The 17,665-nt window shown below is 34.6% G+C and overlaps 1 protein-coding gene across 1 annotated transcript in view; it reads right to left on the reverse strand.

Moving 5' to 3' along the window:
- Positions 1-231: 231 nt before the first annotated feature.
- The window catches only part of LOC108362746 (ADAMTS-like protein 3), a gene marked incomplete at its 3' end in the record, with an annotated part of 83,250 nt that continues 65,816 nt past the window's right edge, over positions 232-17,665 (reverse strand). The window contains exons 8-10 of the mRNA XM_017615865.1: positions 6,863-6,992; positions 864-966; positions 232-327 (exon numbers count right to left, since the gene is read on the reverse strand). Of these exons, the coding sequence (XP_017471354.1) occupies positions 232-327; positions 864-966; positions 6,863-6,992 (329 nt within the window). The remainder of the gene's footprint in view (positions 328-863; positions 967-6,862; positions 6,993-17,665) is intronic.

Genomic DNA, 17,665 nt, shown 5'->3' on the forward strand with positions numbered 1-17,665 from the left:
GCACGAGTGAAAATGCCGTGAAAAATTAAAGCTTCATAATTAAAGTGCAAACTGTGCGAACGAAAATTTTTTACAGCACAAAAGGAAAGTTGGCAAAAATAATGGTGCAGCAAGCAAAGGGTTTAAGCCGGCAAAGTTAAGCTACACAAAAAACCAACTATGTATGTACCAAGAACCCGCACTTTAATGTCTTTTTTGCCACTACGTACTAAATACTGAAATCATACTCACTCCAGTCCATTCCTCCACCTCCCACGTTGGACACTTCTCAATCATGCAAGGCTCCTGTGTGGCTGGCTTTTGCGTTCGACACATAACATCCAGTACCTGTAATAACAGGGAACAAGGAGAAAGAGAAAAAAAAAAACGCATAGGAAAACAAAAAGAAAATTATACAAGAAAATGGTAGATGGATGTATGTAGGGTGGTAATTTCATGAAATTAGTCAAGTTACCATACAACAAACACACAAAAACAACAGCAACAAAGTAATACAGTAACGCGCGATAAACGCTCAGTAGTAGCAATTATGAGCACAAAAGCGAGCGCTCTACTTATGAGCCATTGATGACGACGAGCTTCCAGCTGTGCACACAAGAGCTTGCAGCGTTTTTTGATTGTCTTCAAAGCGCATAAATGTAAAGTTACAAAGCAATAATGTGTGGCACACCGAGCGAGCGCACAGGCACGAGTACACTCGGTGCGAATGTGGCTAAACTGGGCACCACCCACCGCCCGCTGTATACTAAATACTAATGCTATTGTTTTTGTTCTTGTTGCGCGGTTTTTGTATGGTAATTTTATTGTATTTTGTTGTTGGTATTTTTCTTCGCTTGCTATTTTATGACTCAATTTGCGCTTACCGTTGTCTTGATGCCATTATTCTCCTCTGCGCACACAACCATGCGCTCACGATAGCCAGGACCGCAGAGCCGGCTACATGGACTCCAGTCATCGGTAATCCACCTGAAGTGAAATGAAAATGAAATTAAAGCAAATCACTTAATTTTATTACAGGCTGTGGTGGTGTTTTCTGGGGGTGTATGTGGCAAATTTCGAAGGCAAGCTATGTAATAACTGCTTATACAGGGGTGCGCTTAATTATAGCCTGAAAATATGTAATTATCTCGAAGTTGGAATTGATTGGAAAGTAGGCTTTTTTTGTGTGGTCCACGCGCGCCGTGGAAGCTTAGAAGGTAATTTTTGACACGTTTTTATGTGACAAACACATTTAGAAGATTTTTGGACAGATTTAATTTTCTCCTAGGGAAATGTAATTCGGCTTTGGCCATTTGGCTGGGTACACTTTCTATGTGATCGACAGCGGGCTGCCCTGAGAACTAATTGCTCTACTGCGATCGAGTAGCGGTAGAGTTTACTAAGCCCTTAGTGGTAGTGAAATTTGTAGTCAAACAAATTAGATAGTGATAATTCTATTTCACTTTCACTTTGGTAGTGAAATTTAAATGCACAACCACTAAAGCAATAGTGGTGGTGAATATTATGATTTAGTGCAATTTGCCCAAACCTGGTTGCAATCTAAAAGAGAGTTTAATCCACTTGTTTAAAATGAAAAATGTTGCTCCTTCATCGCACCTTTTATCTTAAAAATTTACTTATAAAAAAACCGAAAGAGACATTTTAATTTTTTTCATTCGAATTTCAAAAAACTGTAATTTTTACTAGGATGTAATTTAAAAAGCTGTAAGCTTATCTAAACAAAATGGATTTTAGAGTTAAAACTCTGAATCTGGCAACATTGTTTATAGGAGTAACCGGTCCTCTTCTAAATGTGAGCTTAGGCGAGGACTTCTCTAAAAGCGTCAAGCGGTATGGCTTTGGGCTAAGCTATGACGAAACCCTGGAGGCATCGGACGAAATTCAGGTACACAAGGAGAACTGAAGTATCCTCACTCTCAGCCATTATAAGAAACAGCCGCCTTTCACGCATTCCAAGAACGCAGGAAGGTAGACAGTAGGAGTGAGAGTCAAGTGAGGTTCTCAGACTTTGACGAGTCACTATCTTGTGGAATCACTACAGCCGTAGTCCAGATTAACCTTCATTATGGTATTCGCACCCCGAAGGGGTTTTAACAAGAAAGTTTCCTTCGGATGATCTGGATATCATAGTATTTCATAAGCCAGCTACTTATTAAGCGAAATATGTTCGTGCCCCTACTACCCTGTCATCTTTTAATTCATACACTGTTGAATTTTAGTTCATACACTGTGATCTTTGTTTTTTTTGACATTAAAAAACTTAGTTTTAAATTAGTCTCTTTTTTTGCTTACGATTTTTGGAAAATCTGCTGCGACTTAATTAAGCTGCAGTGTGGTCTGTACTAGGGATGTTGCGAATGTGGAGTTTTAGACATCCGCTTCCACTCCCCAGCGCCTGGGTTTAAGCCCGGGTCAAAGCAACATCGCAAAAAAAATATAGAAAAAAGGTTTTTTCTTAACAGCGGTCGTCCCTCGGCGGCAACGGCAAACCTCCGAGTCTATTTTTGCCATGAAAAAAAGCTTCTCATAAAAATTCAATCGCCGTTCGGAGCCGGCATAAAACTGTAGGTCCCTCCGCTTTGTGTGACAACATCAAGGCGCACGCCACAAATTGGAGGAGAAGCTCGGCCAAATTAGGTGATTTAGGTAAATAAAAAATGGAAAGGTTAGAAATTTTTTATAATGTTTTTTTTTGTGCTTGAATTCAAAAATTGAAACATTGTATTTAATAAAAACTGTTTATTAAAAAGTAATGTTGTTGCCTTTTCGGGTTACAATCTGTTTCTTAAAGGGTCGTAAATCAAATCTGCGCCACTAAATAACTACTCGCACGGGGCGACAAATTTGAAAAACTTGAAGTTTGACAAAATTGTAAATTCTTTTTGATGGACGCTGCACCAGTCGAGAGGACTTTAATATTAAGTTTTTTATTTCGGTGTAATAAATCCCTTTGGAGAATTGCATCGGGACTGCAACTGTCGGATGTGTCCTTTTGACTTTCATCTTCACAATTTAGCATTGTTGTTTATACACCGCTGTTTTCTTTTGGTTCTTTCTGAATTTGGAGTGCCTGTAACGTCATCAGCGTTTTTCGATTTTAGTTTTTGTAATTCATTTTTAATCCTTCCTATCATATGAAAGAGGACTGAAATAGCTTTTAAACAGAGACAATCAACGAATGTGATCACCTCTGTTTATATTTTTTTATAATTTATGTAACAAAAAAGAAATTCTTATACCTGTCCCAAGGTTTGTTCTATGGTAATTAATTAACATATTTTATTGAAATATTTTTCAATAAGTGGCTTTTCTCGTTTAGACATATCAGTTTTAAAGCTATTTACGTCCTCTTCCATTGGATACCAAACTTGTTTAATTCGGATAAGCGGTTTGTTTATTATCCGGAAAGGACTTTTATTTCGGAATAAAAAAAAAATATTTGGCCAAGTTTAACTCGTAAAAAAATAACTGTTATTTTCGGTCTCTTCAATATTCGCATTAGCAAAAGATCCGCATTGATTATTTCGAATGCGAAAGCGAATGCGAATGTTAAAATTAATGCGGAAGCTCCGCGGCTGCGAATGCGAATGCGAATATTCGCAACAACCCTGGTCTGTACCAACTTGAGTTAGTAGTTTGAAAAGACTTTTACTCATATTTTCCTCTAAACTGAGCATAGTTTTGTTAGCAAAAAAACCTAAAGTGAATATGTATACGCCCTTAGTAAAAAACCAAATCTGCATATTTATTCACATGCCACTGACCCAATGTCCGTAAAGAATTTTCACATTGCTGCAACTTTCTTGAAAATCATTGTGGTGCCAGATAAGTTCCTTCTCGCTGTATGATATTGTTGTTACGTTATGCACTTCTGCAATTCCTTTACGGCACAAGCGTTTGAATATCAAGGCGCCAGCTATACTTCTTCATACATAGTATACTAGATACATACTTACATACATACATATGTATATGCAGAAGCAATGATGTTGCTGCTGCCAAAACAAGTTCATATGTACAACTTGTATGCAAATGAGGCAGGAAATTTAAACGCGCCAAACAAGTTAGGCCATAAAACTTCAGCGAAAGTGAAAAGGGGAACGCGGCGCTTTGTACAAATTGTGGCGTCACTAGTAGTTGGACACTTTTAGGGTAGAAAGCTAGCTGACGCGTTAACAAAAAAAGGAGATGAAGAAACTGAGAAAAGTACGTTTAAGGCGCCGCAACAATGTGGCCAAGGACAATATATGAGTATTAAGTAAGAAATAAGGGCAGAAGGAAGAAAAAGTAGTAAGAGGAAGTAGTAACATGGTCAGTGAAAGGTGGCAAACAATGTAAATATACTAATGTATGCATGTTTTTCTTATTAAGAAGGCAGATTTCATAAAGCAGTGCCGAAATGAATGCAACATGCAACACTACTGTTGGTATAAGTAGTGATTGACCTTCAGCATGCCAAGAAGGGTATGATGTAGAGAACAAAGGTGGCGCCCATCTCGGTACGGCTATTCCGCTCTCAGTGAATTTGACTGAAACGCTGTTTGTATGCTGTTACACTTGTACAGCTTGTTTACATTTTTTTTCTTGTAAAATTTCCTCTTCTTCTTTAGTTCCCGTTTTGGCAAAAATTTTGAGAAAAACACATTTAAATGAAAAAATTAATATTTTTTGTTTTAAAAAAATTTGACTTATGAAATAGATGGCAATACCAAGAACCAAAAATAACTGTTAACTCGATTTTACAAATGGAAAACGTTGCCCGAACTTTGATATTTAACGAAAACGTTGTTTCATAACAGTTATTGGATGAAAACTATATTTTATTTCGACGATAAGAGTTATAACCCAACAATTATTTTTTACGTTGCTTGATAACAGTTATTGCCCAGCGTTTATTTTTTACGTTGTAAGATAAAAATATTGACGAAAACGGAGATGGAGAAAAGAACAAATATGATGAAAATAAAAGAGGAGGAGTGAAATAACTGAAATAACTCTTATTGGCGACGGAAAACATATTTTTAACCGCCATAATAGTTATCAGGCAACGTCAAAAGTAAACGTTGAGTTATAACTCTTAACGGCAAAACAAAGAAGATTTCTCATGTAATAATTGTTATGGAACAACGTTTTTTTATCTCGTTCGTCAGGCATCCTTATTGTAAAACATCTTTGAAATCATAATTTAAGCAGGTGGTAATCGCTTTCAAAAATATGCTATATGTTAACCCAGGTCATAAACTATCTGTGTGCCAAATTGTATCCAAAGAAAAGTAATAAACATACACACTATCTCGTAAACTTTCACATTTCTAGGATTTCATTTAAATTGTCAATTAAATTGATTTTAAATTGCTAAGCTTGTGGCAACCCTCGTAAAAAGTAATTTTTAAATAGTTAGAGTTTTCCTTAAACTTCTCTCCTTTGGTACCCATATTAAAATATTTTATTTAAATATTTTAGTAAATTGATTTGGTATTTCTAAATAGGTGGCAGCCCCTTTAAAAATATTTGTGCAATAATGAATGAGGTCTAGTTCTTAGGTACCCATACAAAAATATTTTGCTTCACTTGTTATTTAAATTCATTTTAACTTTTTGAACAGGCGGAAATTGGATTAAAACCCTTCCGCTTGACAGCCACACTAGCAAGATATTTTATTTAGCTTATTTACAAATTAAATCTAACTTTTTACCAGGTGGTAACACCCTTAAAAGATGTTTTTGAAATAAGAAAAGGCCTATCTATTGAGGAGTTAGGAGGCTAGATTTTTCCACAAAAATTATCCCGTGGTATTTTAAATTGAAATGCTGAACATATCCTATACATAAAATTTAAGTATCTAATGGTTTCCTATGTCGATTTCTAAGAAAATTTTTCGCTAGCAAAAATTCCGAACTGACGTGGGGCTAGTCGAGACAATAAAAAAATTCATTAAGGGCCGGTTGTTCAATGCCGGGTTATCACTACTTGCCGGTTAAACATCATTATCGACGTTTTCGACATCACGCATATAACATGTGATCGATAAAGCAGTCGTTGTATTTAACCGGAGCTTCTACCTCCGATTTGTGCTAATCAGACATTGAACAACCGGCCCTAAATGGAGATATCTACCTACAATTTTACGCCGCTTTCGAACGGCAAATTATTTTATTAGAAGCATTTTCAAGGCAGAAGTACACTCGGAGGTTTCCCATTGGCTGACGAGGAGCGACCGCTGTTAGAAAAAAATTGATCTAATTTTACCTGTTGTTTGGAGCAGGGATCGAAGCCAGGACCTACGGAGTTTTAGTACGCAACTTTAACCACTCGGTTACAGCGGCCGTTTATCAGACAATTTAGTATGAATAGTAAACGGAAACTTTTCTTATGCAAATTAACCTTTTTTAAAAAGTATTTTAATTTTTGTTACCAATATGTTGCTACTGCTTAGTCTTCCGCGAATTCTTATTGATTTTGTATTCACAAATATGTATTTACTTGCCAACATACAAATTTAGGCAAACTACTTTCGCTTTCCCACTCCAAAATTTAAACTCTACAGACTTAAACCATTACTTGTTTTTAAAGCACATATTTTCCTCCAGGAACTTTAAAATTTTTCCAACGACCTTTGAAACTAGGTCTTGGCAAAAGAAGCAACAATAAAACTTGCATAAGTTTCAGTCACATAACAACAAAAGAAAAACGCTTCATCACTATAGAAAGACTTCCTCCTCACCAAATCGAAAATGCTGCGAGTAAACAAAAGTGAACATTGTAAACAGACAGACAAGCGAAAGGATAAACAGACAGACAATGAGAGGTAGAGATGAGATTGCAGCTAATGTTGCCAGTGGCAACACATCAGAGAACTTACCTCGGAGGACAGGTGTGCGTGTTGCAGAGCAGCACCGATGGTTCCGGTCGTTGGGGACCGCTGCACATGGTATCCTCGACTTCCACGCCAGTGACACGATTTCGACACACAGAACGAGACATCTTGTAGCCTGCGGGTGACACGAAAGCGAGGAATAAAAACAAGAGAAATTTGTAGCACAATCACAGTTAGATGGTGGCATAATAATATAAAAAGCAATGAATAAAAAGTGAAAAAAAACTAATAAATGTAGGAAATTTAAAAATGTAAGGAAACAGTGAAGGTGTGTATATGTATGTATGTATGTACGTAGTGTTGTGACCAGATAAAAGTAGAGGCAATCGTTTTATCAATGAAAGTGTAAAATCCAGAAAAAAGAACACTAACGTCAAACAAGGCGAAAGTTGCAGCGCCGCGGGCAAGTAGAGCGCCCGAGCTGCAAGGGGTAGCGAGCTAGTGCGCGGGCGGCGGCGGGGGTGTGGTATGGCTTGCGCCAAGTCGCAAACTTAAAAAAAAAACTCAAGCACAACGCGAGTGCCACAGGCAACGACGCGGAGGCACGCAAAGTCATTGTAAAATTTCAGTGCTTAAGTAGCTGCTGCTGCTGCACTGCTCTGAAACGATGCAGAGGAGAGAACAAAAACAAAAAGAGGCATGCGGAGAGTCGCTAAACATAGTGGAAGATGGAGCACTCCCACAAGCTTTTACGAGACAATGTCAGATTTTACGCGGGAGCACACTTACTTACATATGTATTAGGGATGTTAAAAATTATTAAAAAATTTAATGCAATATAGAATTAAAATATGGGTACCAAATTTCTTTAAAATTTTTTGGATTCCCAAGGACGAATAGGTATTTTTTTAAGCTGATAAAGTTAAAAAAACGAGGATGTTATCGAGTTTATATAAGTCCCTAACATATAATTTTTTTAAAAACAAATATTGCAAAATTTCAAGGGTAAAATTTTAAAAGAACATTTGCAACACTTACTAGTCCATACGCACAAAAAAATTTAATCTGATTAAATTCTACAGAATTTTTTCTTTAAGTTCATACCCATACTTCTTCTCGAAGCACATTTCACTGATTTTTTTTAAATAATTTTGGAATTACTTACGTCAGGGTGAAAAACTAAAAACGCAAGTTTACAATATTTGACCCATGGTTTCACGAATATATTGATTTTTGTGTGTAAAATTTACTATCGCACGGTGTTATGTGTATAATGAGCTAGCCATTTATGAAAAAATATTAATTATTAAATAAAAATAATAAACATAGCCCATACTGGTCAAGAAAAGGAGTTTCTGTTATTGCCATCAGTTCAAATTAAAAATCTCGAAAATCTCGGTATTATTGCCAAGAATCCCGTGATTTTCGGGACCTAAAAAGGCCGAGATCCCGGGATTAACATTTCTAATATATATGTATGGCTGATGCTCTTTATGTAGGGCCGTGTGTGAATTGCAACTTTGCATGGTGCTTCCTCCACGTGCTTGAGATTTTCTAAGTGGCCCGACACATACAAATATGTTTGTGCCAAAGATGAACTTTATAGCAGCAAAGCATCAATGAAGGCGCGGTCGCGCTTGTGACACGATTGAATTATAGGCTAGCGTTAACATAATACCAGGCTTTTATGTAGGTGCGCACAAACATATAAACTCGTGCATACATATATGAATGTATGCATACCTGTTAGTAAGCGTGCGTGCACGATAGTGCAACGCCCATGTAGCTATCGGGGAACGCAGCATGACAGAAGCACACTTTGTACAGATTTGAATCAATACGCTATCTTAAAGCATAAACAGACGGCTGCGTTTATGCGGATCAACTCGTTAATTCGGAGTTATCTCGGGAATTAATATTTTAGGCAAAAAATATTTTTTTTCTTCATACATTTATTTTTACCGGCAAAACTGTTGATTATATAGAAAAACGTTATATGAAGAGATTAAAGGAATTGTAATTTTTAATTTTTTTTAATTTGTTTGAGCAAAATCGGACTAGTAGTTCTCGAGTTATATCAAAAAAAGACCACCAAAGGTGACAATTTCCCCTATATGATAGTTATATATATATCTCGATTCCTAGACGTGACCCAGCGAAACGCCGGGACACGTATAACTTGTTTTTGACCGATATAACATTTCCCGTTGGTTTCATCCCATCCCGATTTTGACTGTCGCATAGTGAAATCAATGAAAACTTCACGTTTGGTCTTTTTTTTTAATACTTTATTGAATTTTTTCGGTTTTGAGTAGTGCTCTTGAACTGCCGAACTTCGAAAAACCTGAAAGTTTTATTCAGAGGTCAAGATTTGAGTAATATTAAAAAACCGGTTTGTTCGATAAAAAATCCAGTTTATTCGATATTCGAAAAATCAGGATTTAAAAAGACCACATATAGATTTCCAAAAAAACCAAACCGGTTTGGAAAGACCGAGTCAATCACCCTAGTACATACATTAGTCCGTACCACCTTTCAAGAAAACAAAAAACAGTTCACGGTACATCCCTGAGTCCAATGTAACGGGTGATTTTTTTGAGGTTAGGATTTTCATGCATTAGTATTTGACAGATCACGTGGGATTTCAGACATGGTGTCAAAGAGAAAGATGCTCAGTATGCTTTGACATTTCATCATGAATAGACTTACTAACGAGCAACGCTTGCAAATCATTGAATTTTATTACCAAAATCAGTGTTCGGTTCGAAATGTGTTTCGCAAACCCAATTGCTGCGAACGGCGACGAATCGACATTTCACGGTCTTCAGCAACACTCTCAGAAACAGACGCAATATTCTCTTCTGTACGCACTGTACGCATTCGTGTGGTTGGTTTAATGTCCAATAAAGTAAACTGAGTGCGAAACTTGGTCACAATCGCATTAATTGTTTGCTCACTTGGTCGATTATGTAGACCATAAATCGGACGTAAAGCGAACCGAACACTGATTTTGGTAATAAAATTCAATGATTTGCAAGCGTTGCTCGTTAGTAAGTCTATTCATGATGAAATGTCAAAGCATACTGAGCATCTTTCTCTTTGACACCATGTCTGAAATCCCACGTGATCTGTCAAATACTAATGCATGAAAATCCTAACCTCAAAAAAATCACCCGTTAGATATTTTTGCTATTTTTTGAATATGTCAAATTGTTTTTGAGGTAGAATAAACGCTTAGTGCGCGAGAAGTAATGGCCCTCTTCTAGTAATTTATGCATGTTTGTGTACATATGTATATGTACATTAGGGTGGTCCTTATAATAAAAAAAAAATCGTTCTTTAACAACTATTTTTTGACTTTTATTTAATTGCTCCCCGTTATTTCTGACTTTTATTTTATAAATCCAAATTAGCAATTATTTTTGATTTTTATCTAAATAATCTGCAAATAACAGTTGGTTTTTGATTTTTAAATTATATGTCTTACATAACAGTTATCGAAGACTTTTATTTCTAAAAGTCATAAATAAAAATCAGTCACTGACCATTATTTTTTCAATTATACTTATAAAAGTCATTTGTATAAGTCGTAGTAAACTTTTGTTCCTCAGCACTTCTTAACTGCGAAAAATGTTAATGACATTTATACGAATGATTTAAAAAATAAAAGTCGGTGACTGATTTATATTGACGACTTTTAAAAGCAAACGTCACTGACAGATTTTTATTGATGACTTTTATAAATAATAATTGCAAATAAAAATTTATTTTAAAATTTTAGTTTCGGTGAAAAAAGAAATCGATTGGTATGTATCACTTAGTAGTAGAACATTTCCTTCATAGTGAATTTTTTAATGACAGTTTTCATCGATAAATGCTATGTTCGGTCCCTGGTTATATTAAATATTCAAATATGGGAGTCAAACGAAAGAGGAGTCAGAGATCTTTACTTTTAACATTTAGGATATAAAAGAGGGTGGCCACCTGTTCAAAAACTAAACTAAAATTATTTAATAACTTAAAGGAATTATTGAAAGATAGGCATGAATTGAAATGGGTTTAATACGGCTTTATTTCTAAAGTATATTAAGAGCAATTAGCAATTTCTGAAATAGCGACAGCAAAGCAGCTGATTGTCGGTGCGGTACTTATACATTGGGGAAAAGTCTCCATTAGGGGTGCTCGTGCCAAAACGATACCCACCAATCGTAAAAAGATAGGATAGGAGAAAGAGATGCAAAAAGCCTATTGTCGCCTTTTTCTCTTATCGCGGCACTTTTTTTTTTGTCCGTCCTATGATGACAATGGCAAAGCCCTTTAGTGTTGTTGTGTGCGCCATGGTGTGACCGCCAAAGTGCACAATTCGCTTTCAGTATTAACGGGCCGGAGCCAATTGATCGGGCACCAATCGCAAATCCGAAGAGTGGCGTCAGGCGAGGCGATCTAAAATTTATTGTGTCGGTGCCGGTTTTGGATGGCATGGGCCCACAGAAGCACTCCCGGCCACAGCTCAGTTCTTACTGATATCTAAATACAGGTTGACCTAAACTAGTATAAAAGAAGTTGCTTGGCGCATTTTAGCACTAATCGGATGCCAATTTTCGGTAGAACTCAACTAAAATCAAGTATTGATGAATTTGTAACTTTAAGGGACAATTAAAAATCGCGACAACTTCAACTCATATGATTTTGAACTTTATAGAGCGACTATAGGACTTATTGTATCATTGTTGCAGAAGCAGAGTATACTTATTCTAATGAGCGAGCTAACAAATATAGTGGAATTTGATTGCTTCACTGCCTATAGTTTTCACATCAGAATTAAAGATAACAATATGGTATTAGAAGAAAAAAAAACACATTAAAATCGTAGGGAGCAATCGCGAATAACTCCGCCCGGAGTCATTTATCGCGGCACAATAATTACAGTAATAATGCCGAATTGAAAAGAAAGTGAAATACAGTTTTACAATAGATCATAGGAAAACGGCAACAAATTCGAGCATCCACGGGCAATAATCAGCAAATCAGACAAAGGTTATTTTGTGCTGCAGCGGCATTTTGCCTGCGGATTAATTAGAGCTTGTAAAAACCAATGCGTGCGCATAAATACCTGTAATAGAAAGCCAAGTAAAAGCAAGAAAAAAAATAAAAAAAAAATGCATTAAAGGCAGCGAAACTGTGGAAGCAGGAGGTGATAAATGGAAGTCAATATTATATAGTGTATTCTGTGTTCAGTTGCCTGTGGCAGGAATGCAGCATAAATTTTCGATATTGAAGCATTTTGGAATTTCAAGCCGAGGAGGAGAATTTAGAGTGCGCCTGGCAAGATAAATGAAAGCAAAAATTTGTCATACATTTTTGGCGATCAAAAACAGGATATACAGCTTTTGTCATAAAAAAATTGGGCATAAATTTTTGATAGCCTAAAAACAAACGTGCATTGTGGGCATACATATTTACGCATTTGAAAAATGGATAAAAAATTCCGATGGTAAAAAGTAGACAAAGAAAAAAAATATTATAAAATGGGGCATATTGAATATAAATAGAAATAAAGAAACCGTTTAGCGGTTTTAAAGTATATTTTTACAGGCTTATTTATGTACATACTCGTATACTGTATAGCTTTTTTTTCACTCTCTACCGCTCATATATTTTCGAGCTTTTAAATATTAACGATATTTTTTTTTATGATCAAAAATTCATGCCCATTTGGTGAATGAAAATAATTTATGTCTATTTTCAAAATTACAAAAAAAAAAATTGTGTAGTTTCTAAAAACAATTAACGACAATTAAAAGTTAAGCAACCAAAAATACGTCATTCAATTGACTAAAAATGTTCATATGATTTTATTATCTCCACTTTTATTCTTTTTATTCTAAATTTTTATTGTACACTATATAAATTGTACACATGTATGGACATTTTTTGAATGACCATACAAATTTACTACTTTTTAAGTGAACAAAAATTTACATAAAGTTTTTTTCTAAATAACTACCGTAATTCCATTTTTCATTTGACCAAAAATGATGTCCAGTTTTTTAATAAACGAAACTTATGCCAATTCTTTGCACGACCTATAGTTTTTGACCGCGCAGTTTTTCAATTAAAATAAAATTGTGTGATATTTTTTAGTTAACAGATAAAGTTACATATAATAATTTTGTAAGTTACCAAAATTTTTTAATATGTAAAAATAAATGTACACTTTGTAAGTAAACAACAATTTATGTCCCCATTTAAAGGAACCAAAAGCTATGTCCATTTCATTTATTGATCAAAAAATTATGTCCAGTTTTTAAATGACCAAAAATTATGTCGAGTTTTTAAATGATCAACAATTTATGTCGATTTACTTTATAACCAATATCCTGTGCCCTGTTTTTAAATGAATAATTTTTTAAATGACCACAAATTTACGACCAGTTTTTATCAGACTAAGATTTATTTTAATTTTTAAAAATTATTACTATTTTTTTAACAACCAACATAATCTCCTTTTAAATTACCCACTATAAATATAAGTACAGTTTTTACACGGTTCTAATCTTAGCTCCAATATCTAAATGGCCAAAATAATGTATTATTGAAAATACGAAAAAAATTATGCACAGCTTTTTAAACGGCCAAATAATTTTCCCCTTTCTTTTAATGAAAAATGTATGTCCNGCGGCAAGACTAAATATTTTAATTCTATGAAAAGAGTGAATTGGAAAAGTTATAAACGAATTAAAGAATAAAATACTTTTTGAATTGCAAAAAATTATCGACCTTTTTTAACATCCATATTTTAATGACAAAACCTCATATCTACATTTAAAACGAACAAAAGTTAAAGCCCGGTTTTTTCGATAAACAGCGTTTTGTTACTTTTGAACGGCCAAAAATTATGTCCAGTTTTTAGCTCATAAAAATTTATGTCCAGATTTTTCATGGCCTTGCGACCAATTTAAAAAAGAATAGAAATGCAAATGAAAAAAAATGTTGCATAAAACCTTTTTTTTCAGTTTTAAATTACCAAATAATGTATGTCTAGTTTTTACTTTCAATTGTTTATTCAAAAGTTTACATAGGCTATGAGTTGAACAGTGAAGTCGGATATCAATCAATCTCTTTTCTGTCCTAATTTCTGAAAGAAAAATGGAAACTATTCGTTTTACATATGTATGTAGAAATACTAGCAAACAATTTTACCATTACATTTTTTTGAACGTCTACTGAACTCCACAAAACACGCACATTGCAAATAATTTAATGTGTTGAGTCTCAACAAAGTATTCGTGCCACTTACGTGCGCGCGTGGGCAGTTACAAAAAAAAAAAGAAACACCTAGATAATATGCAACACAAAAAATAAATAAAAAAGTAATATAATGGTGTGCCACTTTTCGCATTTCGTCCACGTCCACCTTTGACTTTTACTTAACTCAAACTTTTCAAGTAATCATGGCTGTTTTTCACATTCTGGCCACTAAAGCATTGCGCGGTCGATTCGATCCATCAAAGCCTGCAGGGTCTCCCTACAATTAATTTGGATCGATTTCGTCTTGTTGACAAACTCAAATATTCTGCCCACAACAGCTGCATAAGTCTTTTAGTTGCCCATTGCCCGTAGCCGGTGGCGTATGAGCAACCTATAATCACATTTCTCCTGTGAAAGCAGAGAACCAAGTAACTTATTTTTGTAAAGTGGCAAAAATTAAGGCTTTGTGTAACTAAGTTTTGTTTTTTTTTCCATATAAGTATTTTTTGTACCTTGTTGTATCATTTTTACTGTACATATTGCTGCTAGAAACAATATAGAAAACAATGGACATAAATATTCAAAAGTAGTTTTTTTCATTTTCAACAAATCGAAAATGGAAATTAAAACAAAACCAAGTAACAAGAAGTTCCATCACAAGAGATTTATCAACATACTAGTATGTATGTATATGTAGTGCCTTGGCAGGGGAAATGATTGATTTTGTGTGGTGAAAAACAATTACAGACAACTTACAATCGATTAACAGTTGCTGTCCCTATACTATGTACTCAAAATCTAATAAAGTAAATGGCAAACTGTTGTTAACTGTGTTTTGGACAGCCTGTCAATTTTCTCATTAATTGATGCATACGCGTTTATAAATATTTGTGCAAGCACATACTTATAATATCTTGATATATAAATTTGTGTTTAATGACGTTTGTGACAATTATCATCTAACCAGTAATTTATTATAATTATTTCCAAATGCTTTGAATGTCAATAAAAATTAGAACGCTCGAAAGGATATTTGAATAATTTATTTGAAAGATTAGCATTTTTTATTTGAAGCGCTAGTTGTGGATAATCGTGTAGGAAAGTTTTTTTTTTAACCATGTGTAGTGGTAATTAAAGGCTTGTAACTTTATAGCTGTCACCAACACTATATTCTTCCATTTCCCTAGGCCGTAGCCATACAGTAGGCTAATTAACTACTACGGGTTTTGAAAAACATCTCAAAGCCTAATCCATTTCAGTTTGGTAAAGAAATGTTCGTATAAGGTAAATAGATATGCCGCTCATAAGCTTAAGAAAACAACTACACAATCTAATATAGAACAAATTTGAAAGGATCGAAGCTACACTAAAAATAATAGACTATAGTGCCTAACACAATTATACGCCACCAATTATGAGGTCTTCCTGTTCCCCTGTTACTGGCATCGCGACCCGCGCTAAATACTTTCAGAATTGGAGGCTTTCTGTCCATTCGTACGATATGACCGAGCCAGCGTAGCACTATTTTAATTCAATACAATACTTATGTCTATATCGTTGTACATAAAGCTCATATAGCTCATCGTTAAATCGTCCGTAAGTCTCAAGCAGAATTTTTCTCCCGAAAACTCCAAGAGCTGCTTCATCACATGTTTTTATTGTCCATGCCTCCGCGCCATACACCAGAGCAAACATGCTGAGTGACTTATAGAGTGTGGTTTTTGTACGACGAGAGCGGACTTTACTTCTCAGTTTCTTACTCAGTCCAAAGTAGCACTCGATAGTAAGAGTGGTTCTCCGTTGGATTCCAAGGCTGACATTATTATTGGTGTTACTGCTGGTTCCAAAATAATCGAAGTCGTCTACGTCTTTCAAACTTGTAACTGTCAACATTGACGGGGTGTCAAGACGCTTATGCTTTGACTGTTTTTCTGATGACAGGAGTTACTCCTTTTTGTCGAAGTTTACCACCAGACCCATTCGCTTTGCTTCTCTATCTAATCCCGAGTAGACAGTACAGACGTAGCCGTTGTTTCTTCCGATAATGTTGATGTCGTAGTCATACGCCAGCAATTCCACACTCTTTTAAAGTATTGTGCCTCAGCGGTTCAGTTCAGCGGCCTTCTTCAACATCAGATTAAAGAAATCACATGAAAGGGAGTCACCTTGTCTGGTATAAAATGGCTCGGAGATAAACCCCCTGCTGCACAGAGGTTCAAAACAGGCATTTAGTGTTCGTAATTCACTGGAGCCTTCATTTTTCATTTAATTTGATTAATTTTTATTTTTTTTATGAAAGATTATAATATTTGCAAGAGCCCAATTGAGTCTCATTTCTGAATTTTTATTTGATTTTATTAAATTTTTTAGTGCAAAATGCAGAAAAAGTAGGAATTTTGAAAAAATGTATTCTCCTGTTTCAGTTAATAAATGTTACATAACAAAAACTAGTTGAAAACAATGGTATGATTCTCCCAAAACAAAATAAACAAAAAAAATTTGAAATGTTATAAAAAAAATGTTCACCAAAATATATAAATTTTTTTTTCGTTTTTAGTAAAAATAGGTTGAGAAATGAAGGCTCCGGTGGATTATGAATAATAAAATCCAATTTTGAACCACTGTGTGCTGGCTTCGTGCAGTATGTATTATGGTAAACGCATTTTGGAATCAAAGGATGGCGTGGTCCTTGAAAAAGATTTGGCTTACTTTTTCGCTACAGCAGGGAAACTTGTGCAATTATATAATATTATTAACTGGTAAATATTTGATTTAAATTACGATATGGGTAAGGTATTTTTATCATACAAGTTGTATGTACGTATTCCAAATCATTTTGAAAAAAAAATGTGCTTTATTTTACGTTGGTTAATATGGTCACCGTAGCTATGGTTCATACGGCCCAATCATAAGTATATATATATATATTGGTATAAAAAATTTTCGATAACGGTATCTATAAGCTATAATAATTGATGATCATATCGAGCCCTAATCGGCAAAAAGATGTAAGCGATATTTAAAAGAAATTTTTTTTTTTTTGATGTAGAAATGCATCTACATAGATGCTCTAGGAAAATATCTGCATAAAAAAAGACAATTTTGAAAAAAATGTCGCTCACGTTTTTGTGACAGTTAGAACTTGATATGTATCGATGAAAACGCTGATAAATTGTTCGATGCGTAATTCAGAAAAAAGGCCTTTAAAAAGATGCACACCAATATCTACTCGTTTTAGTTAGTTTTGCCGATTTTAACTATACATCGATAAATTTATCGATAGTTTGGTAATATATTTATCGAAAGCTCTTATGTTTGTATTTGTCGATAACTTTATCGCTCTATTATCGGTAAGTTTATTGATATCAATACAGCACTGTCCGTAAATTTTTTGGTGCTGATTTTAGTAGAAGATCTAAATAGGGCACGACCTTCACCCAACTGTTTAATGAATTTAATCTATTTTAAATCAATGTTTTCACATTCTATCGACTTAATACTTTCGATTGGCATATAATTTTTTCATTAAACAAATGAGTGCAAAACTAAAAAAAAAATAACAACTTTTGAATATTTAATTAAAAATATCCTGGCCAG

This window comes from Rhagoletis zephyria, unplaced genomic scaffold (assembly GCF_001687245.7).
Source record: "Rhagoletis zephyria isolate East Lansing unplaced genomic scaffold, Rhagoletis_zephyria_1.1 Rzeph_scaffold_01085, whole genome shotgun sequence".
Taxonomy (NCBI): domain Eukaryota; kingdom Metazoa; phylum Arthropoda; class Insecta; order Diptera; family Tephritidae; genus Rhagoletis; species Rhagoletis zephyria.